The sequence below is a fragment of the Candoia aspera genome, chromosome 5, assembly GCF_035149785.1.
Source record: "Candoia aspera isolate rCanAsp1 chromosome 5, rCanAsp1.hap2, whole genome shotgun sequence".
In the NCBI taxonomy this organism is placed as follows: Eukaryota; Metazoa; Chordata; class Lepidosauria; order Squamata; family Boidae; genus Candoia; species Candoia aspera.
The window spans coordinates 31,887,251-31,913,315 of record NC_086157.1 but is presented as its reverse complement, the minus strand read 5'-3'; the positions used below and the strand labels follow the sequence as shown (position 1 = coordinate 31,913,315).

Here is a 26,065-nt window from a genome sequence, read left to right as displayed (position 1 = left end):
CATTTCTTCAAGGATTTCTGAAAAGACACCCACAGGAGAATGTATATACTAGTAAGTTTGGCTATTCATTCCAGTTGTCTACTACACATAACAACTGTGGCATGAATTTTTTGGGGAAGTAGTTATTAAATCATCAAACACAGTATAAATCTACATTTAACATCTAGTCATATTAGAAAATATAAATACCTTCATTATTACCACTGAAAGTGTAAGAAACAGCAAGACTGTGAGTTCATATATTACAAATGTGGGAAATACATGAAGACCTGCAAAAGAAAAATAAAAGGAATACTTTTTATTAGTGTTCCTGAAAGTTTTATCAGGCATTTCTTCCAAGTCTGGAAAAAAAAATGTGATGTTCAATTTCCAAAATTTTGAAAAGCAATGTAATAAAAATCAAAGCAGCAATCAATATTCGTATACTGATGTCTGAACTATGACATTGTTGTGGAGGAAATATTTTCTGAAAATGCTCTTATCTCTAATCCTTGTAGGGCATGTTCATAATTATTGTCTCTCTAATTTGTTACTGATTTTTTTTGGCTTCAGTTTTTTTCTTTTAAGATTGTCCTAGCTAGCTTATAATCACATTTCTGATGGCCTGGTTTTAAGGTTTTAATATTGTTTAGGTTGGATAATTGTTTAAAGTATAATTTAGAAAATATCAGTAAGGTATCAATATGGTTCCAATAGGTGGATGAAGAAGACAGAAAAGAGCACAGATGTAGTGGAGACTGGTACCATTTACCCTCTAACTTCATTGTTTACATAAAAAAAACTTGTTTCAAAATTGGTAACTGAATATTGCAATAAGTAGTCCATGTAGTTTTAATATCAGTTTCTGCCACTATGTCTCTTCCACCTGAGCCATTTCTAATTCCAGAAGAGCATCAGAAATTTTTTAGATTTAGAAACCTTGGATTAGGCTCCCCATGCTTATCAAACTTGTTAAATTTCATTCATATATGATTATGTAATAAATTACCTATAGATGCAAAGAATATGATAGCAAGAAAGTCACGTATTGGTTCAATACAGGATATAACCTCCTCAGTAACCATGTGACCCTGAGAAGAAATAAGTGCTCCTGCCAGGAAACATCCCAATTCCATTGAAACATCCAATAACTCTGTGATCTGTTAGGAAGATGGAAATACATAAAACTAATCTGAATGTTAATTTATTTTCACAGAGACAATGTACATTTAATGTATACTTCCAATCATAAGTCATCTGTGGGTTGTATCTAACAAAGAAAATGTTGCACATAACCCAATAGATGACTATATGATTGGAAATGTACATTCTATACACAACTACATGATTGTAAATCTATGGGAAATATAATTTTAACACACGAGTCAGAGTCTTAATCTTATGCACTCAGATCCCTAATCTTCAGTTTAAGTCCAGAAGGGTGTAATATCCATTTCCTAAAGTGACAGGTCAGATAGGGAATTCCTGCAAAGAGCATATGGATATACTGTAATATCTCTCTCTGACTTCTTTCCCTCTTCAACTGCTCTTCAGAGGTTTACTGTCTCTGATCCTGGAGGTAATATATAGCCATTGTGATTACAGCTGCTTCATTTTCCATACAACTATATCATAATTGGACCTTAGCCTCTATAATTTACTATTTCTTCAAGCCGCTCTGTTCATAGCCATCAGTGAACTCAAGGAAACGAGGAGGGGGAGGACACACTGTGTGTACATGGGTTTCAGGTTTCATTAATCTAAAAAAATGTTGCAACTTTACTTGGTAGATATTGTTCTTCACTAAAGTATGCAAACATCACCTGGGATTATTTTGATGTAAACTCAGAGGTTAGGATAAAAATAAGTGTCAAGCTTGCTGAATGCCAAGCCAGTTATATGAGTGGACATGCCAATGGTATGGCTGGTGGTTTGACCATTCTATTAGCTAACTATACAAATGTTAAACAGTGGGCACACGTTTGGGGGGTAGGAGTGGTAGAATGCTCCAGCAAATTCATAAAAAGTTAATTGTCTGATTTAAAAAGGTAAGATGTCCTCCTAGCCCAGCTTAACTCCTGGTAACTTCATGGATATGTCCATATAATTTTATTAGTGGTGTTAGAAAGTCATTTGCCATGGTCTTCTAGAAGGTTCTTTTGACTTTCCAGTCTAGCCTGCAGCCTTGATATTTTCTGGTGGTTTCCCATCTAAATACTAACCAGGTTCAACCCTGCTTAGCTTTTCAAGATCAGCTATTGCCATCTTGATGGGCAATTGTCTGCTTAGCAGATCCAATTTGTAAGAATTGGCATTTATTTACAAATATGCAAGATGATGTATTAATATAATCAAACTGGAAACTATTAGATACCAAATGATTATCAACAGATTTTGTCTACCTATAGATCTAGCTTCTATGACTGAAAGCTACATTTTCACCTACAGTTAATTAAGTTTTCAAATGTAACAAATTATTATATCAGGAGCATGTCAAAAAATATAAATATTTGTAAAAATTACCATTAACATAAGAAACATAAAAGCAGATATTCCTAGAACTAGAATTTCTTTATTTCCTTTGCTTTCCATATGCAACTTGCGGTAGTAGGGTCCTATCAGGTAAGTCTTTAAAACAAGACATACAAGCAGGACAGCAGCCAGGGAAAAGACAATTTGTCCAATCAGCATCAATATTCTTAGTATTTCTTTGATAATGCTAGAAAAAGAAAAAAGTCAATATCAACCTCATGATCCTAAATTTGTTTGTTTCATATTACAAATATATATATTTTTATAATTTCACTCTAAAAGAAAAACATTGATTTCAGAGGAGTGTTTAAGATGTAACAGTTTTGTACTTTTATCAAAGAATATATAAGTGCCACTGAGTTGGGCCTGACATTTAATAATAGCATATACAGATACTTACCAACTCTTCCTTTCTCCAGGAATAACCTGTACCTTTCCAGAGACAGTCCTGTAATCTTGTTGATACATGTATCTATCTTAACTATTGTCTTCCCCTTCTACTTCTCTTAACCTTGACAAATACAGTTGACCATACCCAAAAGTTCTCATTAAGGGCTCCATTTCCACTTGGAGGAAAATACTAAGTACATGCCACAGGGCTCTGTCCTGGGTCCTATGCTGTTCAACATTTTTATAAATGACTTGGATGAGGGAGGTCAGGGAACACTTATAAAATTTGCAGATGACCCAAATCTCAGAGAATTACCTAATATTTCAGATAAAAGAAGATTGAAAAAAGATCTTGACAGAATTAGCAATGGACTGAAATGAATAGGATGGGATGTAAAGTTCTGTATCTGAATAGGAAAAATATGTAAGGCACAAGTATAGGATTGGGAAAACTTGGCTTAGCAGTAGTCCATGTACAAAGGATCCAAGTCTCCTTGTGACCACAAACTAGAACCAGTAGAGATATGCAGTTGCGAAAAAGGCAAATACTACCTTGGGATTCATTAACAGTAGCATAAACTCCAGGTTTTGGGAAATAATTGTTCCACTCTATTCTGTCCTTGTCAGATTCCATCTGGAGTACTGTACTGCAAAAGGATCTAGATATGTTTAGCCTACAGAAAACATGATTGAGGGGAGTTGTGATAGTAATTTTCAAATATCTGAAGGGTTGTCATGAAGAAGAACAAGTAGATTTATTTCCATATTGCCTCAGAAGGCAGAACCAGAACCAGTATCTTAAAATTACGAAGAAAGACATTCAGACTAAACATCAGGAGGAACTTCCTGACTGTACAAGCTGTTAGCCAGTGGAACAGACTGCTACAGGAACAGGCTGTTCCATGACCTTCATTAGAGATCTTCAGGCAGAGGCAGGATCATAATCTGTCAGAGATGCTTTAGTGGATCCTGCATTGAGTAGGGGGATAGACTAGATAATCTGAGATCCCTTCTAATACTACGATTCTCTCAAATGTTTTGAGTGTCTGCTTGCTGATCACCACCACAAAGGATCTGTATTTGGTCCGGTACTGAGTGATTGGTTCTTTCTGAATTCTATAGGATCCATAGTAGTTGTCCCCACACCCATCATCTCTCTATATTTCTCTCACTCTTTCTCAATATCCAGCTTTCACAGCTGAACATTATCAGTCAAAAGATCATTGCTATCTATCAATCAATCATTTTTATATAGCCACCCATCTCACAGAATATGACTCTGTGATGTACAATAAAACCATAAAATAACAATATTAAAACACAACCATTAAAAACATTGATGTTATTATTAAAAAAGGCTAGGCCCCATGAAGGGCTTTAAAGGTCAAAACCAGCACCTTGAATTGGACCCGGAAGCAAACTGGCCACCAGTGCAGCTTGTGGAGTAGAGGTGTAATGTGTGCCATTCTAGGGGTACACTTAAGCCCATGCCACTGCATTTTGCACCAGCTAAAGCTTCCGCATACTCTTCAAGGGCAGCCCCATGTAGAGCGCATTACAATAGTCCACCCAGGAGGTGACCAGCACATGAGTAACCATGAGCAGAGCCTCCTGATTCAGGAATAGATGCAACTGGCGCACAACACAAAGCTGTGCAAAGGTGCAACACAAAGTTGTGCAAACTAGTCTGATCTTTGTCACTGAAATTTCCTGATCATTCTTGTCTAAGTTGGTTATTCTCCTTAGGGAAGAAGGCAGTCTCCTCTTTATCTCTCCACACTATCTTTATTGCTTCTTGAGGCCAAGGAAACAAAAATACTACCTTCACCTTTTCAAAGTCCATATTAAATTCACTAAGCACATGGATTGACATTATCTTTATCTTTTTAATATTTAACACTAAGCCAGATTTGTCACTTCCATAATGAGCTCCTCTAAGTTCAGTTTCAGCTAATAAAGTGATATTGTAGATGTCGGCAGTGCTGCTGGTTCTCAGGAAGGAGGGAGCATATTCCATTGAGGTGGTAGCAATAAGAGGAGGCACAGTCGGGGAAACAATGGTGGGAAAATGAAGAGGTTCAGAATAGCCCCGCCCTAGAGCTTTGCCAGGTTATTTCCCCTTAGGTTAGGTAGAGTAGCTTTAGTCTGGCAAGATTCTGTCTATATGGTGTGAGAACTGAAGTCTGAATGGGCTGATTCTTCTTAGTTCTTGGGCTGGGCCTGACATATTATTGGCATCTCTCAACTTGTTAGCATTTTGCCCTTCTATTAAATGCCATCTATTCCGCTTCTGTCGTTCTTATATATTCACCGAATAAGGTAAACAATGCTTCTCTCACTCTTTTCCCTGAACCACAGTTTTTCAGTTTCTAATCTTACTGTAGCTGTCTCTTCTGTCAGGGTTTTGGCAGCTCCTAAACCAAGTAATTCTTCATCAAGTGTAATTCTCAGACTTCATTTTAGAAAGATTTATTGAGATGGACGGGATTACAAGAATTCTAGCAACTAAATTATTTCCAATTTAGAACCAGTATCTCTCTGAGAACATTAGGGGACAGACTTTTTAATTCTGTTTCTGACAGCCTTCTAAAGAACTGGTGAAGAGACAGGCTTCTTCACGGATAGTGGGGATGTTTATAGCTGCTTGTTTACGTAACAGTCTCTTGAATTTCTGAGTCTGGAAATCAACATTAGGTGTTCTGACCTACCCGTTCGTTTCACACATTCTACCCATTCCACACCGAGACCTTGCTGAAGTTAATACAGCAAATGTAGTCCTCTCTCCACTCTCCATCATATGTTAGCTAACTGATCTTGTGACCTTTTGACTTTTCTGAAACTTGCCTGTTTACATGACTGTACATCCTGTTAATTATGTCTTGCTGGAATACCTACTCTCTTTAATTTTCTAAGTTTAACCCTTATATGTGACACCAATAACAGACGGTCTGTTTCACAATCTACGCCTGTCCTAGCAGACTGGACTGCATTACTTGTTTGCTTCCTATGATATAGTCCATTTGATCCCAATGTTATCAAACTGGTGATATCCAGGTGTAGTGTATGCATTCATCTTGCTCAAAGAGGTATAGGCCATAAATATTATTTTCACAAAAATCCATTAAGCTACCTCCTATGCTACTGTGTTTAATCCAAATTATTTCTGTAATTGAGACTCCTCCATTTCTCTAACTTTTGCTTTCCTATCACCCATTAGCATTTGCCATACAATTCCTCAGCATCTTTTTCCATTGCCTCTGCGGTAAGTTATACAGTTATACAACACTGATATTTATTGAATATCCAATAATTCATTGATGCAGTTGTTGCTTAGGTTATAGTTCATCAGTGTCACTGCCATTCCATTAGTTTGTTCAGTCTCAAGACATGAAGAGTATCATTTAAACTAGCCTATTCCAATCCAGCTGACTTTACATATTCCAAAAATATGTAATTTACTATGCTTCATTTCCACTTTGACAATTTCATTTTTGCTTTGGTTCATGCAGGTAGTCCTCGCTTATCGACCACTCGTTCACTGATCATTCAAAGTTGCAATGGTGCTGAACAAAGGGAACTTAAAACCGGTCCTCGAAGTTTTGGCTATTGCAGTGCCCCCACAGTCACATGATAGCAATTCGGGTGCTTGGCAACCAGCTCACACTTACGATGCTTGCAGTGTCCTGTGGTCACGTGATTGCCATTTGTGACCTTCCTGGCCAGCTTCCCACAAGCAAAGTCAACAGGGAAGCTGGCCGGGAAGGTCGCAAGTCACTCTAGTACGTTCTCCCACATCTTTCTGCAAACCACACTGCACCCTCCTTCCCCGGGCCTCCCTGTGCTGGCACGCACACACCCATGCCCTCCTTCCCTGGGCCTCCCTGTGCTGGCATGCACACATCCGTTCCCTCCTTCCCTAGGCCTCCCTGTGCTGGTATGCATGCATCCATGCCCTCCTTCCCTGGGCCTCCCTGTGCTCACACGCACGCACACACAGCACCCCCCAATCCCCCAACTTGCGCGTGGCCTGCACCGGGCCTCCCAGGGCCTCCCCCCACCCCTCTGCGACACTCCTGTGCTCCTTATCTGGGACTTCTGCTGCTTCCTACTTAACAAACTGCATGTGTTGGGGTTATGATGGCAACTGGGACTGCCTGGATTGCCATTGTTAAGCAATGTGGTCACATGACATTGCGCTTTACGACCGCATCACTTAGTGATGGCAATCCCAGCCCCAATTGCCATCATAACTGGAAGACTACCTGTACTTTAAAGTCTGCTTCCAGACACTTACGATCTGTTTTTTCTTTTCCTATTGTTCATACTTTTTAAAATATAAGCTGCCCAGTGCCATCTGGAGTTAGGCAACCTCTAAACTGTATCAAATATTAAATATTAAAATATATACTTTATGTTCCATGTCTGAAATTGTATAAGCCCTTGTAAAATGAAGAACCCATCTTTCAATACTGGCAATATTAGCGACCAGACTTCCTTGCAGCTTTGATCTGGCATATCATCACATCTAGGTCTGCTTGTGAAAGTTCATGTACTTCTTGCAACTTGGGAGCAAGAAATGTCTGGCATGTCAGCTTATATAAATATTTCCACCATGTCAATTTAGTTTTCTTAGCAACGCTGCCTTTTTCCTGATTTGATTCTGGAATTCCTTCTCCTAGGTGAATTAGCTTCTCTCATTCTTGCAGAGCCCCATCTTCACTTGAAGATTACTCTTAGTTTCATCCCTCCCCTTTTGACCTTAGTAGCAAGGCTAACATTAGCAAAAGATCCCCCAAGTGTTGGTCTCATGGGACCTGAAGATCTATCGCAAATTGATCACTAAATGTGAAGTAATATATATATCAAATTAAATGCACCATATATATTACTGAAGATTTCTGGAAGATGGTCAAGATAAAAATTTAACGAACAAAGTAACAGATTAGCTTTATTACCTGGAATGTGTGCCAAATCCAGCTTGAATAAAAGTTGGCATGACAGCTATAAACAAACCGAGCTGTACATCCTGCATCACCAACATTGCAAGCAGAACACTGCTATAATCAATATCACCTGTTAGGCAAGAAACATTTAATATGAAACTTAACATTTTACTAGTAAGAATTTTCTACTTTCAAAATTTAACTGATCATATGTATGTCTATATCTAGTATACATGACTTTCAGAATCCAAAAATCAGTCAGTCAATCAATCAAGGACCTTTTACTCCCTTGCCCCCAGAGCAAGCTGAGTTTAAAAACACTGTACATGTTTAAAAGCCTCTTCTATTTCATTTATTTAAAATGCTGGTATGTATGTCCCTTTCAGGCTGCAGAAATACTGTGAAAGGAGATGCCTGCTTCCATTCCCCAGATACTCATCTGGAATCCTATTTCTATGTTATTTTATATACTGCAATCTGTTAATGCTTCCTAAAACTATTCTAGGCTATATATTTTTCTACAGTTTCTCAAAGACATTTGATGAATAAAGTGAGAACAAAGATGGAAACACATGACAAATAAGGAGTGATTTCTTTCTATTCACTGCCACACTTCAGGCATTGCCTTTTCCAACAGAAAGAGAAAGAAAACAACTTTTACTTTTCTGCCATCATTTATGGTAGTAGTGCAGGAAGTGAAAGTGCAAGGAAGTTGCCTGCTGGCCACTGCAGAAAGGCTAGGTATCTCCCTTCATGCTATCTATCTACTCTTTCACGGGGTTCCTATGCCAAGCCGAAAGCCTCATACGTAATTTTGCAAAATACATGAAATTGTGCAATTCTTTCTGCACCTATAAATACTCCGATAGATAGGAGGATCCTAAGTCTTCTGAAAGTAAATTGAGACAAATTCTTGACCAGAGATATGAGAGACGTAGGTGGTGACTATAGAACCATTTCAGTATAGCTGTTTCCAATCTCTTCCCATGGAAAATACATTAAGCGTAGTCATATGTATTTGAAGAAAATCAGTGAGTATAAGGACTGTACTAAACCAGATCTTTCATTATTCACCTTAATTGAATGATTTCAGGTTTTAGTACTACAGAAGAGGGGAAAAATCCTTCTTATCTATGACCTACAATTTAGTTTATTATTACTTTAACGTTTTGTCAATGCCAGAGGAAAAGCAAAGAATCACTAAATATAAAACTATATGGATTGTTATATTAACTTGAGTTTATAAAGATTACTCACATCATATATTTGCAAAATTATCAAGCCTGAAACCCGCTATGTGATAATTTAATGCTTGAATTCCACAGATGCTGACATTTTTAGTACAAAAGGCAGCATCAAGAAATATTCCTACCATATATAGGTAATACATATTAACTCATGCTATTGCTTGAAAAGCCAGGGTTATTGATCTCAGTAATTCAGAGCATGGTAGACATTGAGTGTCACCAACCATTCACACAAAGTGTTGTTCACATAAAGTGTGATCAGCTGATCAGCTGGATTAGAGAAATATATGTGACTGAAATAACTAAGAGCATCCATGTTCAAAATTGTCATGATAACACTTCAAAGTTAACTGCCAATTAAAAGCACTTTTCTACAGCAATTAAGAAAAATCAGAAATACTATTTACATCCTTTTCATTCTTATATGTGCCAATGTTTACATCAAGGTATTCTAATACAGAAGTTGCACTGCACTTACCTTCTTTATCTCCACGAGCACTTCCTGCAAGGAATCTAGATACCAATGGTGTGCTTGATAATGATAAACAAGTAGCAATGAAAACACTCTGAGTCGCTCTGATTTGTAGCAAATGCCCCCAGAGTAAGCCAAATGCAATCATCAGGAGGGTCATGTAGCAAGGTCCTTGCAAAGATATCTTCCACACCTTTGAAATAATTGTAACGTAGAATGGAGTTTCAGCATTTTCCAATATTTTTTTCAACTGAATACTAAAACTTAAATGAGATGAAAAATGTGCAACTATTTGAGATGCCAAGAGTTCTTTTGACATTCAAAATTATTTTTATTGCCAATATTTCTAGACAGTAAAAATACTGCACAGCATGATCCAAAACACTTTCCCCCCTTCACTATGATACAAGTTATGTGTATCTGTGTCTCAGTGAAAACTCAAAGAAGTTGTTTAAGCTAATGGAAAGTACAAAGAAAACTATTATTCCCAAAAGAAAACCAGGCTACAATGTTAAGGAAGCCTAGTCATAACCTTAAATGTAGCAGTCCATTTTGGTAATAATCAATATTTAAGTGTTCTAATTATTGCTATCATCATCATAACTCTATCACAAAATACTATTTGGGTCCAGCATTCAAATCCTGAAATTTCAGAATAACAGCTATGCTATAATATACACATGTAGGTGCACTAAACAATACAAATGACACAAACGTGTGTTCTTTTATTAACCAGTTGTATTTCTTGAAAAATGATAGCCAGCCTATAATTAAAGCTTGTGAAGTCCAATCCAAACCTCATGAGCAACTTTGATGGCTTCTAGATGTGTGGATGTAACTTCTAGTATTCTCAGCAATGGCCACATGCCTGAAGAAGTCTGGGAACTGAGATCTACACATCCAGAGGGCACAAAGTTTATTTATTTATTTATTTAGACAGTGCCAGACTTCATAAACACTCCCAGTGGTTTACAGTTGAGGAAGGTGACTCTAGCGATACATGAGAAATTCTGCCAGTTTTTCCTTTACAAACAAACAAAAACTCTCCACATCACTTCCCAGTCTGCTTCAAATCTGTTCTCACCTCTGCATAATGGAAGCTTCCACTTAACTCATATCCTTGCTATATATAGAAAATACCTTTCTGTTTGCAAATTCTTCTATTTAGATCCAACCTTTTTTGTCTCACATTATGATTGTCTAAGATTTCTCTTTTGCTAGGTTCTTATTAATTTGAGAAGGACTCTATTTAGCTGCCCCACTGTAGACTTCAGATTATGACTTACATGCTTATATGACACTTAATACAAAACAATTCCTTTTTTTTTGCAAACCAGGTATCAGAGGAAATGAGCCTAATGCTCTTCCAGATGTGTTAGCTTCCATCTTTAAAAGCAATTTATAGTACTAATGTGCGTAGGTTTCATGGAACAATACCTTTCTTAGCCTTTCAGGGGAAAATTCCAGACCAACCAGGAACAGTGTGAAGAATACACCAAATTCTCCCAATGTCTCTACCTGTACAATTGACTGAAAAACAGTCTATTCAGTATACTACAATCTTGTTGTAACAGTTGCTTAAGATATTGAACTGGACTGAATTCCTACAAAAGAAAGAATCTAATCCCACTGGCCACATTTCTTTGCAACTTATCTATTCTATAATACATTTTAAAAACCCTATATAATGGCCAAATGCCTTATTTGCTAATGCTTATGTGTCAGAAATAGAGGAAAAAGTTACCCAGGGATGCAAACTGAACAATTATTAACAGGACAGACTCTTTAAAATGGAATAACATACCTTGGAATTAAATAGGGAAATTACATTAAATAAAATACCTTGTTAATACAGAGTTCTTATATGCATCCTGAAATTATGGTGATTAAAATGTTTTTTTTCATTAAAAACCCTTCTCCAAAATAGAAAATATATTCATTTTTGAAGATAATTTCTTTTTCAGTGTTGGGTGAATATTGCCTAATTCCTAATATTCAAATAATAAATACCTCTTAATCAAACATTCAATTTCATCTAATTTAAGTATTATTTATACCTTGAAATATAGGAAAAGTTTATTTTCAAATATTGTCACACAGAACCTCCTATTTAAATTCCTCAGTAGCTTATTTCTTACAAACATCTTTCAAAAAACATTCTTTCTTTCTTATAGAAAAAACAGGTACCATTCCCTAAATATACACTTACCTTTATACTGTTTAAACCAGATGGCCCCAAAAGTACTCCACAAATAATGTATCCAAACATTGTTGGCAATCCTATTGTTGTACACAGCCAACCACAAGGCAAAGACAGCATTCCTATTGTTACAATATCCTAATGAATAAAATAAAAATACACCATTGCTGAAAAGGTCCAGGGCAATCAATGCAATCCATCCTGGAACAAAGTAATTCACTAACTATTCATCATGGTTCACCATCTATTTCTGAGCACATTCTGGTGGTATGTCATTCCTGAGACTTTATTTGGGATGGGGGAGAAGGAGTGAATCTTGGATGTGTTTCCCTGCAGGAAAAATCTTAATGGGATTTACTCTAAAGCAATCTTCCCCAAACCTGAGATCTTCCAGATAGCTGGATTTCAATTCCTAGACTTCCTCAGCCAGCATGGTAATTAAAGAGAATTCGGGGAATTGAAGTCTCCACATCTGGAAGGCATGAAGACTGGGAGAATAGTTCTAACTTAAGCATCCACAGGAAGTTCAGTATAAGATATAGTTTCTTACTATTTGAAGAGCTATCGGAATGATTTTGGAATGAAGGAAAATGTCCTACTCATTTGGATCATACTGAGTGATTTATTACAATATAAATATAAAGCTTATTTCAAATTTTAAAATACACAAAGCCCACCTGACCTAATGGTTCCCTTTGGACATAGCCTATTACTGATCCAGCTGATCTAGATCTAATTGTTTGTTGATAGTGCTTTGAGAGCCTATTCCATTTCACTTTTGAGATGGGCACAGTGGCATTTAAGGAGCAGCATATTACATTGGGTTCAGTATTTTCTTAGCAGCAGTAGAAAATGTATCACAAATACATGTCTTTTTATGCACTGATTATTGGATGTGGCAGAGAGCTGGATGGAAGCTTGGATTTGGTTTAAGGAATGGATTTAGCTCTCTGCTTCATCCAGTGGGTCAGGTGATATCAGGGGAGAAGACTTAACTGAAGGGACTCCATAGTAATTTAAGCACCATCCAGATGCCACTGGATTCATCATGTAGGACAACAAGGAAAACAAATTCTCCTTTTATTCTTTTGCATGAAGAAATCTGCTTCATTTGGAGATGGCTTTCCCAAAATGAGAAGGATATGCACCTAGGAAGGGGCTCAGCCAAGGACTGACTGACACCACCTCTGACTAAGGAAATGCTCAGTAGCTTCTGCTCTTTCTGTGCCTCTCCTATGAATGATGGGCCAAGTGGATCCCATCTTGTTCATGTTTTAATAGGAGCAATTGACAATATAATCAGTAAAGGGTGATGTCGGAGATGAAGGTTTCTTAGATACAGACAAGGCGCACTATCATCTACAGAAATTTCTGTGAAAACAAGGACCTGTCCCCCACCCTCAGCGTCAGGCAACTTAAAGTGCATTTTCCTGCCTTAAAAGTAAACATTTTGTTTGAGGCTACAGACTAAAAATCAAAGTGTTGCCTTTGTTAAAGCAAATGTAAGAATTCTTGAATTCATTTTGTACAATTTAGTACTACACTTCAAATTTCATATGCAGTGGGATCATCAATAATACATTTAACAGTAAAGCACAGGTATCTAAAGCTCTTTTATTATCTGTAACCCAAGGTATTCAAGCATATGTTTAAATGCTTCAAGTGTACCTGCTTGTCACATCCATAACTTATTGCAAATGTATTTTGATAGGCAAATCCAGGTTTCTTACTGAATGATGCCTCCTAAGTCAATGACCAAGATGAGTCCAGGAGAATTATGATTATATGCAGTTATAGATACTAATAATGGCAATTTACATAAATAATATTCCTGGATTCTCAACAAAACAGAGTAAGTTCAGAATATTTCTTTTCTACCATATCCAGCCAGAAATCAGCATTTCATGAACTCAGACAATATTTTATTGCTCCTTTGCCTTATGTTCTTTTAAGATACCAATGCACGACGAAGATAGTAAAGAGATGAATTCAGTAATCTTTCTTAATCAAGAATTCTTGATGCACCAAGAATTTTTACCATGTTTGAATCAGTTTTCTTCTGTTCTACTGAATTTTCTAGTATTGTATCTTTGAAAGAGAAATATAGAGACAATGATAGATTCTTAATATTATTTTCTTCAGTTCCATTTATAGTAGCTTACCTTTATAAAATGATGATCGGCACGTGGAATGGTTGAGTCTCTGGGCTTTGTAAGAATGTACTGATTGTTTTGTGAATCAATAAGCATACTTAAGCCCAAATCATCTTCTACTTTCCTTTTTGAAATATTTCTTTTTGTATCTGCTTCATCCTCTTCCACTCTTAAAACGGCTTCAAAATTAACTCCTCTCACCTGCCAATGAAATAAACTTCTAATGTTTTGTTTATTTAACACAAAACTCAGTGACATGCAAATAGACTTCTATTTACAAATATGGCCTTATCCTCTTCTCTACCCTTGCATCCCCCTACAAAGAACTGACTGAGCAGATTTTTTGAGGAGTCAAAGAGCCTGCTGAGAAAGAAAAAAAAATCAGAAGCCTTTTGCTCAATGTGAAAGATTAATTCAGTTTTTAAAAAAAATCCGTTTGCCATATTGTCTTCTGAGGATTTTTTAAAAAGGAAAAAAAAATCAAAACTATTAATGTACGCAGACTGAATAAATCTATCACTTTAGGATGCAGTAATTTTCAACTATATATAACCAACTCACTGCAGACTTTATATTTTGAGTTTATATTGCTTTACCATATATTCCAGTCTGTAACATTACCCTTGAATATCACTGTTTATATTCTCAACCTCATGATATCTGTACTATTATTTTACAGCTATACAGAATAGTGCAGATATGCTACGTTGTACTACCTGCCTATTTCCTCTTAGTACTAAAATATATTTTGAATTGTTTTCTTGGATTCCTCCCCACTCCATAGTCTTTAAAACTTACATTTCAACAAGGAATAGAATAATTGCTTTTTGTTTTTCTTCCACAAACAAGTTTGTTTGTAAAAAAAAAAATCTTATGAGAAAATAAAATGTAGATAAATTATCTCATTAACAGCTAGAAAGATGGTGTCATGATCACCGTTGCGATGCTTGTGACATCGCAACGGCTTGCATGACAATACAGGGAAATGGGTCCCTGGCGGATTAAGGCAAAAGGCAACCATGAAACAAAAAGAAAGCAACAGGTGCTGGAAACTAAGTAACAACCAAAGCCGGTGGCACGGAAGACAAAGATACAAAGTTGCCAAAAGGTAATTGACAAGACAACAGGAGAGGCGCGCCCGAGCTGTCAAAAGGGATTAAGAGCCTGATCGCCCGGCAATGAATCATTACCGTTCAGGAAGGCGATCGAGGCGACGCCCGGGGCATAGGGGGGCTGAACGACCTCTCACCTGACAAGGACGATACCGGTGGGACTCGTGGGATGCACCTGGAATAAGGTGGGGTGGAGCGCTGACCGGCGCGGGCTATTTAAATCCAGTTCTGGCACCCTCCCCTCACTCTCAGCTTTTTAAAGGCATGCACTCTGTTTTCTCAATAAAGCCAGAACCTAAGCCTACGCTAGCGTCTGTGTCTTTACTGGTTAGCAGGCAGAGCCTGACATAAAGCTGAGAGTCACAAAAACGAACCTCGCCAGTCTCCACCGGGGAAAATTCTTTTCCGTGGGAGAAAAACACCGGCGATGACAGAACTGGGGAAGACCATGGAGTCGGCGCTTCACACCGGAGGCGCGAAGGATGCCATGCAAGAGGAGGAGACGACCCGACAGCTGCTAGAGCCAGCGCACCTGAGATGGGACACAGGCTCCCTCCCTGCCCACACCGCGCCCCAGTTCTAGACCTGGGCTCCAGCCCGGATTGGAGAGCCCCGACGGAAGACGAAGTCGGGGGCCAACAACTCTTCACGTGGGATGGCGGAGCAGGACCCCGGATGGGGACATCCTACACCACCTGGAGACTCCACTACCCCCAAACACCCGAGCAAGGAGTCGCAGGACTGCCGATCGGGCAGCAACCGGCAGCACCGAGGACGGACGACCCTGGCATACCGGACAGGGTCAGCACCCTGGAAGCCAAGGTACGAGCCCTGGAACACATGCTCCAGTCCATGGCATCAGTGGTGAGCGAACTCACAAAGACTGCTGCTGCACAGGGGGCAAGAGGAGATCGGGGCACCCTACCCACCCCATCGACAACCACGAGGGGAAGGGGCCAAGCACGGGAGTCTTTCGCAGGGCTTCATGGTCCCAGCCCAGTGGGGGTCATCCCTAACCACCCACAGGTGGGGGTCTCGCACGTTGGGGGATTTGCCAAGGACTTCCCTGTAAAGTTTGACAGAGACCCCACAAACCTGTCATTCTTACTCACGAACGCCAGAAACTACATGGCCCAGTACGGACTTTGCTTCGGGTCGGAAGCGTCCAAAATCTCGGCAGTGGCCACAAAACTCAAAGGCAGGGCTGCGGACTGGTACGTTCAGATGTCCGAGTCTGGAGCCCCAGCCCTGGCCACTTTTCATGACTTCCTGGCCACGCTGAAACAATACTTCGAGGACCCCCTGGCAAAGGAAAGGGCCAAGAGTACCCTCAAAGGACTTTGCCAAGGGAAAAAAGCGGTCGCTGACTACGCCCTTGAGTTCAAGGTCCTAGCGGGCAAAATCCCAGAATGGCCTGAGGCCACCTTGATCGACATGTTCAAGGATGGCCTCAACCGCGAGGTGCTACAATGGGCACTCTATAGGGATGACCCAGACTCCCTACACGGGTGGATTTGTCTGGCCGGAAAGGCAGAGCATGCCCAGCGCACCTTCATGCTAGCAACTGCAAACGACAGGACCCCTCCCAGCGCGAGAGGACCAGTCCCACAGTCGGGCCCGACCTGGGACGCAGAGCGACAACGGAGGTTTGCCCGCGGGCAATGTGCCAGGTGTGGGAAGACGGGCCACTGGGCAGCGGACTGCTTCAAAGACAGGACGGATCACCCGCCCAGACCGACACAGACGGCGCCGCACAAGCCACCCAACCCTCCCAGACGGCTGACAGGAGCGCTAGCGACCCCGGACGAGGAAGCGGATGCCTACCTCGCAGGGGACGTGGATGATGCCCAGGAGCAGCCGGCGGGAAACGCCTCCCACCTGCCCTAAGCAGCACCGCCGGGCATGTGGTAAAGAAGGGGCGCGACAACCCCAGGGTGAGTGAAGATTGCTCCATCCTGGCAGGGCAAATAGAACTCACTTATGGCTCTAGAGCCATTGCAGTCGAAGCTCTGGTGGACTCTGGGTGCTCCAGAAATCTGATCCACCCAGACATTGTTGCTGCACTCAAACTGCCCTGCTCCTCCCTCCCTAAACCGCTGGTGTTCCAACAACTCGACGGCTCTACAGCGGGGGGGGGGGACCGGCCACCCAGGGTACAAGAAAGGTCACCCTGAAAATGGGCACCCACAGGGAGTCCATAGACTTTGTGGTAACCCCAGTGGGGAAGCCCATAGTGGTGCTGGGGATCCCCTGGCTAGCACGCCACAACCCCTGCATAAATTGGAGGACCCGCTCTATCACGTTCGAAGACGGGGTCTACCAAGCACCACCAAAGGAGAAATCCTCCACTCTGACTGTGGGGAGGGCAGAGACCGTCGACCAAACTCACGCCCCCCCCCCCGAAGGATTGCCGGAGCAATACTAAGACTTCGCAGATGTCTTCGGAGAAGAGGAGGCAGACCAATTATCCCCCCATCGCAAGATGGATTGTGCAATCGAACTGCTCCCGGACATCCCATTACCCAAGCCCAAAATCTACCCCATGACCCAGAAGGAACTGGCGGCGCTGCGAGAATTTTTGGACAAAAACCTCTCCAGGGGCTTCATCGAACCAGCGAACTCGGAGAAAAGAAGGACGGCATCATGAGACTATGCACAGATTACCGCGGATTAAATTCCGCCTCCCTATCCAACAAATACCCCCTTCCCCTCGTAAAAGACATGCTGGCACACTTGTCAAAGGGAAGGGTGTTTTCCAAACTCGACCTCCGCAAGGCGTACTACAGAATTCGCATCAGGGAGGGGGACGAGTGGAAAACAGCGTTCAACTGTCCCTTGGGCTCCTTCCAGTACAAGGTACTGCCTTTTGGTCTTGCGGGGGCCCCGGGGGTCTTCATGCAACTCATCAACGAGGTACTGCATGAACATCTGTTCAAGGGCGTACTAGTTTACTGGACGATGTCCTAATCTACACAAGGACTCAGAGGGAACACGAGAGACTAGTGAGACAAGTTCTCACTAAGCTCCGGAAAGCCAAACTCTACGCTAAGCTGTCCAAGTGCGAATTCCACAAGTTGCTCTTGTACTACTTAGGGTACAGAATCTCTGACAAGGGCATAGAAATGGACCCTGCAAAGGTTCAGGCAGTTTTGAGCTGGGAACGCCCACGCACCAGGCACCAGCTTCAAAGCTTCCTTGGGTTCGCGAACTTCTATAGGTCCTTTGCGAGGGGGTTCGCGAAATTGCCCTGCCCTTAACAGATTTACTAAAGACCAAAGGCGTTGGGGAGACGCGCAAGGTCAAAAACCCAGGGGCTGTGCTTAATTGGACTCCCACCTGTCAAACCGCTTTTGACAGGCTAAAAGCGCTGTTCACAGCGGAGCCCATTCTATCCCACCCGGACCCCGAACGGCCTTTTGTGGTGCAGGTGGACACCTCTGACTTCTCAATTGGGGCCATCCTGCTGCAAAAGGATTCCGCTGGAATCCTGAAGCCATGTGCCTATCTCTCTAGGAAATTCTCAGAGACAGAGAGGCGTTGGCACGTGTGGGAAAAGGAAGCCTTTGTGGTTAAAGCAGCACTGGAGGCTTGGCGTCACCTTTTGGAAGGGGCGACTTGCCCGTTTGAGGTCTGGACAGACCACTGCAATCTCGAGGTGCTCCGTACGCCCCGGCGCCTCAGTCCCAAACAGATACGCTGGGCTCAGTTTTTCAGCCGGTTCAAATTCCAGATGAAGTTCATCCCAGGGAAAAAGAATTTCCTGGCAGACGCACTCTCCCGACTACCCCAGGATGCGGAGCCTATCTCCGACAGCGTAGGGACTGTGCTCTCTGATTCCCAGCTGGGTCTGGCAGCTGTCACCCGGGGACGCACTCGGGGACAGCCTGCCCCCCCCTTACAAGCAACTCCGGCACAACCCGCCCCCAGGCGCAGGCAACCCCAAATGCCAGGTGGGTTACGGGCAGATTTTATAACAGCGATAAAATCTGACCCCTGGCTCCTCGCCAACCCTAACAAAGTCACTATGGAACAGGACCTCGCATGGGCAGAGGGAAGGTTATACGTCCCTGACTCACAAAGGCAGACAATCCTCAGCAGATCGCATGACAGCAAACAGGCTGGTCACTTCGGGTTCCTGAAAACCCTACACCTAACTCAGAGACAGTTTTGGTGGCCCTTGCTGAGGAAGGACGTCAAGATGTATGTGGCGTCCTGCCCGGTGTGCGCAATGGCCAAGCGACCGGCTGGCTAACCCCAGGGGCTGCTGCAACCCGTGGCTGAACCCTCCCACCCTTGGGATGAAATCTCAATGGATTTCATTGCAGACTTACTGCCTAGCCAAAAGAAAACGGTCATTTGGGTAGTCAAAGACTACTTCTCAAAACAAGCCCATTTCATCCCCTGCGCCTCAATCCCGTCAGCACAACAGCTGGTGAAATTGTTCCTAGTACACGTGTACTGCCTACACGGCTGCCCCTCCCACTTGGTGACCGATAGGGGCACACAATTTACCTCGAGGTTTTGGGGGGCTTTTTTGAAGCTGATAGGTACCCAGCAAGCCCTGTCAACCTCCTGGCATCCCCAGATGGACGGATCTACAGAGATCCTTAATGCCACACTGGAGCAATTCCTCCGCTCCTACATAAACTACCACCAGGATGACTGGGTGGATCTACTCCCGTTTGCAGAGGTCGCGTACAACAACGTGATACACCAAAGCACAGGACAAACCCCCTTTGGGGTGGTGTCGGGTCGGGAGTTCATTCCCATCCCTGAACTACCTCAGCCCCCGTCCCCAGCAGTGGCCGCCTGTGATTGGGGTGCAAAACTCGCAGATTCCTGGCCGGTCATCAAGGACACGCTTAAAGAGGCACAAACCGCATACAAACTGCAAGCGGACAAACGCTGGCGCCAACAACCAATGTTTCGGGTAGGGGACCTGGTCTACCTATCTACCAGATTCATCAAATCAACACAACTGTCTAAGAAACTGGCCCCCAAATTTATTGGGCCATTCCAGGTGACACAAATCGTGAACCCAGTCACGGTGTGCTTGGACCTGCCCCATAATTTAGAGAGGCTGCACCCGGTGTTCCACTGCAGCTTACTCAAGCCAGCAAGTGCCCCCCCCCGGTGGCACCCACGCACTCCCCCCCCACCAGTGATGATAGACGGACAGCAACACTTTGAAGTGAAGGAGGTACTTGACTCCCGCAAGCTGCAGGGCTCCCTCCAATACCTAGCAAAATGGAAACACTTCCCACACCCTGAGTGGGTCACTGCCCACGACATCCAGGCTCCCGACCTGGTCCGCAACTTCCATACCGCCTATCCCTCCAAACCCGCAGCTTGACTTTCAAAAGGGGGGCAGTATGTCATGATCACCGTTGCGATGCTTGTGACATCGCAACCGCTCACATGACAATACAGGGAAATGGGTCCCTGGCGGATTAAGGCAAAAGGCAACCATGAAACAAAAAGAAAGCAACAGGTGCTGGAAACTAAGTAACAACCAAAGCCGGCGGCACGGAAGACAAAGATACAAAGTTGCCAAAAGGTAATTGACAAGACAACAGGAGAGGCGCGCCCGAGCTGTCAAAGGGATTAAGAGCCTGATCGCTCGGCAATGAATCATTACCGTTCAGGAAGGCGATCGAGGTGACGCCTGGGGCACAGGGGGGTTGAATGACCTCTCACCTGACAAGGACGAAACCGGTGGGACTCGTGGGACGCACCTGGAATAAGGTGGGGTGGAGCGCTGACCGGCGCGGGCTATTTAAATCCCGTTCTGGCACCCTCCCCTCACTCTCAGCTTTTTAAAGGCATGCACTCTGTTTTCTCAATAAAGCCAGAACCTAAGCCTACGCTAGCGTCTGTGTCTTTACTGGTTAGCAGGCAGAGCCTGACAGATGGTCTCTAAATAAACTTACTGACTTGTTGTCATCAAAGGCGTGCTCTCCTATTTCCTCTTCTAGCCTATCAGCTGCTTTTCTTACATCTTCAAGAATCTCATCAAGAATAGAAAGACTTTTATTTTGATGCTGCATGTTTTTCAAGGCTTCAGCTTGATGCTTCTCTGCTGCTAGAAGTTCAACATACTCTGTTTCCTCCTGTTAAAATACATTAAAAGGTCTATTCATTCAGAGCTCAAAATGCTTTGTCAATTTTTGACTTCTGAAAAATCTGAGCAAAGCTTTTTCTGTGCCTTCAACTATTATTAGCAACAGGATCTTCAATAAAACTGGGTGACAGTTTACGTTTTTAAAATACCAGTTTAAAGATGAGAGCGAGCTATCTAATTTGGAATTTTTTAAAAAAACCCACACAGTTGTACTCTTACTCCTACCCACAGCCTGTATGTACTGTATTTGTATTCTACTCGTTGCCCCCCAAAGCAGCTCAGCTTGGCTTGTATTATTGTGTTATATAAACACAACTGTGGGAGATAGGTTAGACCATGAGACACTGAACTAGGCTATGACAAATCAAGTAGCCTAGCAACCCATTATATTATTCTGTAGTTTGATGCAGGAAAAGCATGTGCCTGAACTTGAGAGGAAGATGCTTCCTTCCTCTGCCAAGCCAGAAAGGACAAAATGAAGGATGGATTTGGTTGTGCTAAGTGAAATTGTACAGAGTTCTCCCAGGCTAAAAGATTTGTAATCATTCCACCATACCCAGCCTTTCTTAAAGGAAAGCAATGTTGAATGTTGGGCATGCAAGGGAGTACTGTAATATCTTCAACTTTGAGTTTAGCTATTTCTTCACGTTTTAGCTTTGTAGAAAGTTACAGTTTGAAGCCCCCAAAGAATTTACCTTTATTGCAGCCTCTCTCAAGGCTTCCAACCGCTGCCGACTACTTTCTTTCATGTTCACAACATCTTTGTAATCACCTTGCAGAGCTCTTTGGAGCCCATAGATTGCTTGAAAGACTGAGTTTTCACTTTCATTTAGTTCTTTCTGAAAAATTTCGAATGTGTGAACCTGAAAAGTCCTCTCTTCAAATGACAATCCTGAATCTTTTTCCACTGCTCTTATTGCACTTTTCAGTTTGTTGAGAACCACATTCTTCTGATGTAGCAGTCCAGATAATTTTCTGCAGTTTTCTATAAGCCACTGTTTCTTTTGAGTAACAGCAACTCCTTTTCCACGATGCAGTTTTATGGCATGTTTCACTATTTCCTCATGTTCTTCACAGGTTATTAGTTGACAGCAAAGCAATAAGGCCAGTACCCATAGTGAAATAAATCCAGTTACACTCATTGTCCAGTTTTTATTATAAGCTGTGGAATGCCACTCAGAAAATATACCAAAGTTTCTATGATACACCTTTTGCATTTCAAATATACATACAGTATGACCACTTAATAAAAATGAGTGTTTCTCTATAATATGCAGCAGGACCTCTGAATTAAACATGAATTCAAATTTTGGCAAACACAAGGATAAACTAGGTTAGGCTCTTCTTTGTTTACATTTAAATTCCTTTGCCTGAAAAACATCTTCTTTCTTTGCCTGTGTTTGCTCCAAAACATAGCACCAGTTAACATTTTTCAAACTGAAAAGAATAACTGAACTGAAGAATATTCTAATCTCTTTCCCCTAGATACGGTTGCTTGTTCTTATGTGGATAATTGACAGTCCCAGTGCTGTATTTTAAAACAATAAAAGTAAAATGGTTAACTTCTTACAATAATTAAAATCCAAAGTTTTCTTAAAAAAAAAAAAAGAAATTAACAGGCAACACTCCTTTTGATACATATTCCCAAGTACAATAAAGTTCCTCACCAAAAATAATCTAATCCTCCTACATAAGATTCCCTTCTCACTCCTTTCTGCCATACAAACCCATACCCCACAGGGCTCTCATTTCTCCTTTTCTGTTCCTTTCATATTCCCTTTCCTCCTCTTCCAATTTCCAATGTTTTGATTAATAATCAAATCTTTAATTATAAATGTGGTTTTGCAAACAAAGTATACGGGTTAAAACAAACAAAGAAAAAGGGTGTTGCCGCTTCTGGATCCAGTCACAGTAAATGTTAGCTCTAGCCTTACCCACAATACTGGCTGTTAACTGATTACACAAATGGAATGTAACCCTTGATATCTAAAACAATATTTTCCCATTCCTGGGCTTCCAGGATAGAGCTCTTCCTGATTCTCTTTTCAAATTTTATTCTGCCATCGCAATTTTATTAGGTCTCTCGTCAATTCAGGGGTACCATAAGTAACATAATACCTGTATGCGGTCCCCCCACCACTTCCCCTGACATTTTTTGAAAGAACATAGATTGAAATAAAAAGTAAATGAGAAGTTGGCATGCTACAAAGCAGAGCACCAGGCTCTAGTATCTAGTATCCCATGAGGGGGAGATGGGCAGTGAATAAATGTATGTATGTATGTATGTATGTATGTATAAATAAATAAATAAATAAATATTTGTTTATTAAAATTCTTCTAAGCCTGACAGGCTTGCTTGGAAAATCAAAAATGGTGGATCGCTCTGCTTTATTCAGAAGTTTGCCCACCTGGTCAAAAATGTAAAACAAAACATAAGTGAACTGGAATGATAATGACCATCTTTACGATGGGGGTGGGGCACAGTGGGGAGCAACCTCACCATTTTGCCTCCTGGTAAATGCTCACTATCACAGCCATAAAGTTAATAGGCAAGCCCCATAATGCCACATTATGAATGCACAGCATATTCTCAAGATACCAAATGTACCCATCCCCAAATGTAGTCTATTTAAGGCCAATACACATACAGACACACCAGTTTAAAGTGTGTAGTTCTTGCATTTAAATTCCCTGTTGCCATCTCCTATCATATTCTAATCCTATCCAACTATTCCATACTGACTCGTTTGCCGTATTTCTTTTTCTTATCCCATTCTTGCCTTCATTGCTTTTATCAGATGGTTTTCTTTTGGCTAGAACAGTTCACATTTCTGTTTTACAGTTTCCTTCTTGGTATTTGTCAAACCACTGAAACAATACCTTCAAGATCTCCTTGTTCTACAGCACTTTTAATAAACATTTCTACCCTCAGTTTATCTCCTGCAAAGTTCAATGGCACAGCTGAGAGGGGAAGTATATAATCAAAACACTGGGATTTATTTTAAAGCAAGGATAGTGGTTATGACATTCTTCTCTTTCTATTCAAGATCATCTTCCTCCCAACTCTTTCTTATACATATCATAGAAAACACACAGAGACCTCCACAGTCATGGTTTGTGAGTTCTTCCTGACAGGTGTCTATAACTAGCCATGTTGATGCCAAAATGGTGAAATGAGCATTATGATGACACAGTGCAAGCCCTGCCCTTTGGCACACAAATACAAAGGGGCAGGGTTTTCATTACAAAGCAGATTGCATCCCTTATCCCCCACTTCTGCTGATGCCCATGCCTCAGAGTATGGCTTTGAAGATGCTTCTAATGAGCACTTCAAATTTTACCCTGTACTATTGCTCATGTTGCCTTCTGCCCATCTACTATCCTTTTCCCCATAGTGACTATACTTCAGTTTATATTCCAGCTATTTTTAGTCCTTCTAAGAGTACACATTTGTTAGCCTTTTAGTTGTTGGCTAAGGTATGGCTTTTTTTCCCCAGTTTATAACCAATTATACTTTATATACACTCTACATAATACATTTTAAATGTCAGCAGACAAGAACTGTCTTCAAGCAAGACCACAATTCTTAACCATCCTCACTACTAATCTTGCAAACACTAGAAAAAAGAGCAAGAATAGACTGGGCTGTGACTTATCTCAGCAGCCCCCTCAAAATTATGGATTGCCAACTGCTGTTGATTAACTTTGATAGTTGCTTGCACAGCTATGTGCTTAATAGAGTCAGGATCTAAGCTTAAGTTACTACCATGGATGTTGATGCAGTAAATCCATTAATCTACAAATAGCATTTATGAAATGTTCATTAGAATACTGGTTAAAGCAAACAGTTTATCCCAGAGATGAATCAGTGGGTGTATATGTATTTCCATATATTCATTTAAAGAATCATTAAGATCCCACTTCTTGCCTTTTAATATTGATGGCCCTATAAGATAAAAAATGTTATTTATTTGAAGGACAATACACTTACACAGAAGCATGTGTAAGACCTAACATTAGCCTTTCTCATCCTGGTGCCTTTTAAACAGGTTGGGCTGCCATCCCCAGAGCAGCAGAGTTGAGGAAGATAATAATTGTTGACCAACATACCTGAAAAGCACCACACTGGGGAAGGCTACTCAGGAGGCATTTCTCCCACAACCTCCTAAGTGGGTGAATGGGAGCCAAGCTACTGTAGTGACCTCCCTCCCTCGTAGATGAGGATCAGTTTATCACCACTGTCCTGGTAGTTCCAGGTTCAGACAGAAACCAGCTTAGAGAAGCCTCCTTTTCCTCTCCTGGGCATATTTGAAGGGGAGAAAAGCGGCCACCGCAGACTTGCTCTTTGCCCGTTTCTACCAAAGATGAAAAAGAGGGAGGGTCATTCAAAGATTCCTTCTCATGTTTCCACCGCTAACCAACCCCCGCCCCAATTAAGAACAAAGCAGGAGCCCCCGACCCCTCCCTCCCATAGAAACACCCTGATGGTCCCACCCACCCCTCACCTTTCTTCACGCCTCAAGCCCGACCTGCCTATCTATTCGCACCCCTCCACCTTCCCCTTGCTGAGGGAGAGACGGACATGCCGGCAGCCTGGGCCCCCTCCCTGGCCCCGGAAGCTCCGCCGCCGGAAGAGTGACATCGCCTCACCTGGGAGAGTCCGAGCCACGTCCCCATCGCCAAGCCCCCTCCCCGCCCTTCCTCCTGCTCTCAGGTGTCCAATGGGATCTCCCTCAGCCCTCCTCCATTGGAGCGGCCGGGGCCGCCCCTTTAAACCGCCTGTCCAAACTAGCTTTCGCCCCTCGCTCAGCTGCTCTGCGACCTCGAGCGCCACGCGTGACGGGCAGGGGGAGCAGACGCCGAACCACCTAGCCAGCGTCTGCCTCGCTCACCCGGCTTCTGCGCCTTCTGGGGAT

At 41.9% G+C, this 26,065-nt stretch overlaps 1 protein-coding gene across 5 annotated transcripts in view; it reads right to left on the bottom strand.

The window, feature by feature from the left end:
* Nucleotides 1-25,991, bottom strand: part of TMCO3 (transmembrane and coiled-coil domains 3) — a 31,437-nt gene extending 5,446 nt beyond the window's left edge. The window contains exons 1-12 of one of the 5 annotated variants that reach the window (XM_063304875.1): nt 25,800-25,991; nt 25,260-25,504; nt 21,845-22,677; nt 20,959-21,138; nt 13,926-14,117; nt 11,773-11,901; nt 11,001-11,093; nt 9,570-9,756; nt 7,857-7,974; nt 2,503-2,698; nt 989-1,139; nt 190-269 (exon numbers count right to left, since the gene is read on the bottom strand). In XM_063304875.1, the coding sequence (XP_063160945.1) occupies nt 190-269; nt 989-1,139; nt 2,503-2,698; nt 7,857-7,974; nt 9,570-9,756; nt 11,001-11,093; nt 11,773-11,901; nt 13,926-14,117; nt 20,959-21,138; nt 21,845-22,447 (1,929 nt within the window). In that variant the 5' untranslated portion in view covers nt 22,448-22,677; nt 25,260-25,504; nt 25,800-25,991. The other 4 variants (XM_063304873.1, XM_063304877.1, XM_063304874.1 and 1 more) reach the window with 4 other exon arrangements.
* Between the last annotated feature and the right edge of the window lie 74 nt (nt 25,992-26,065).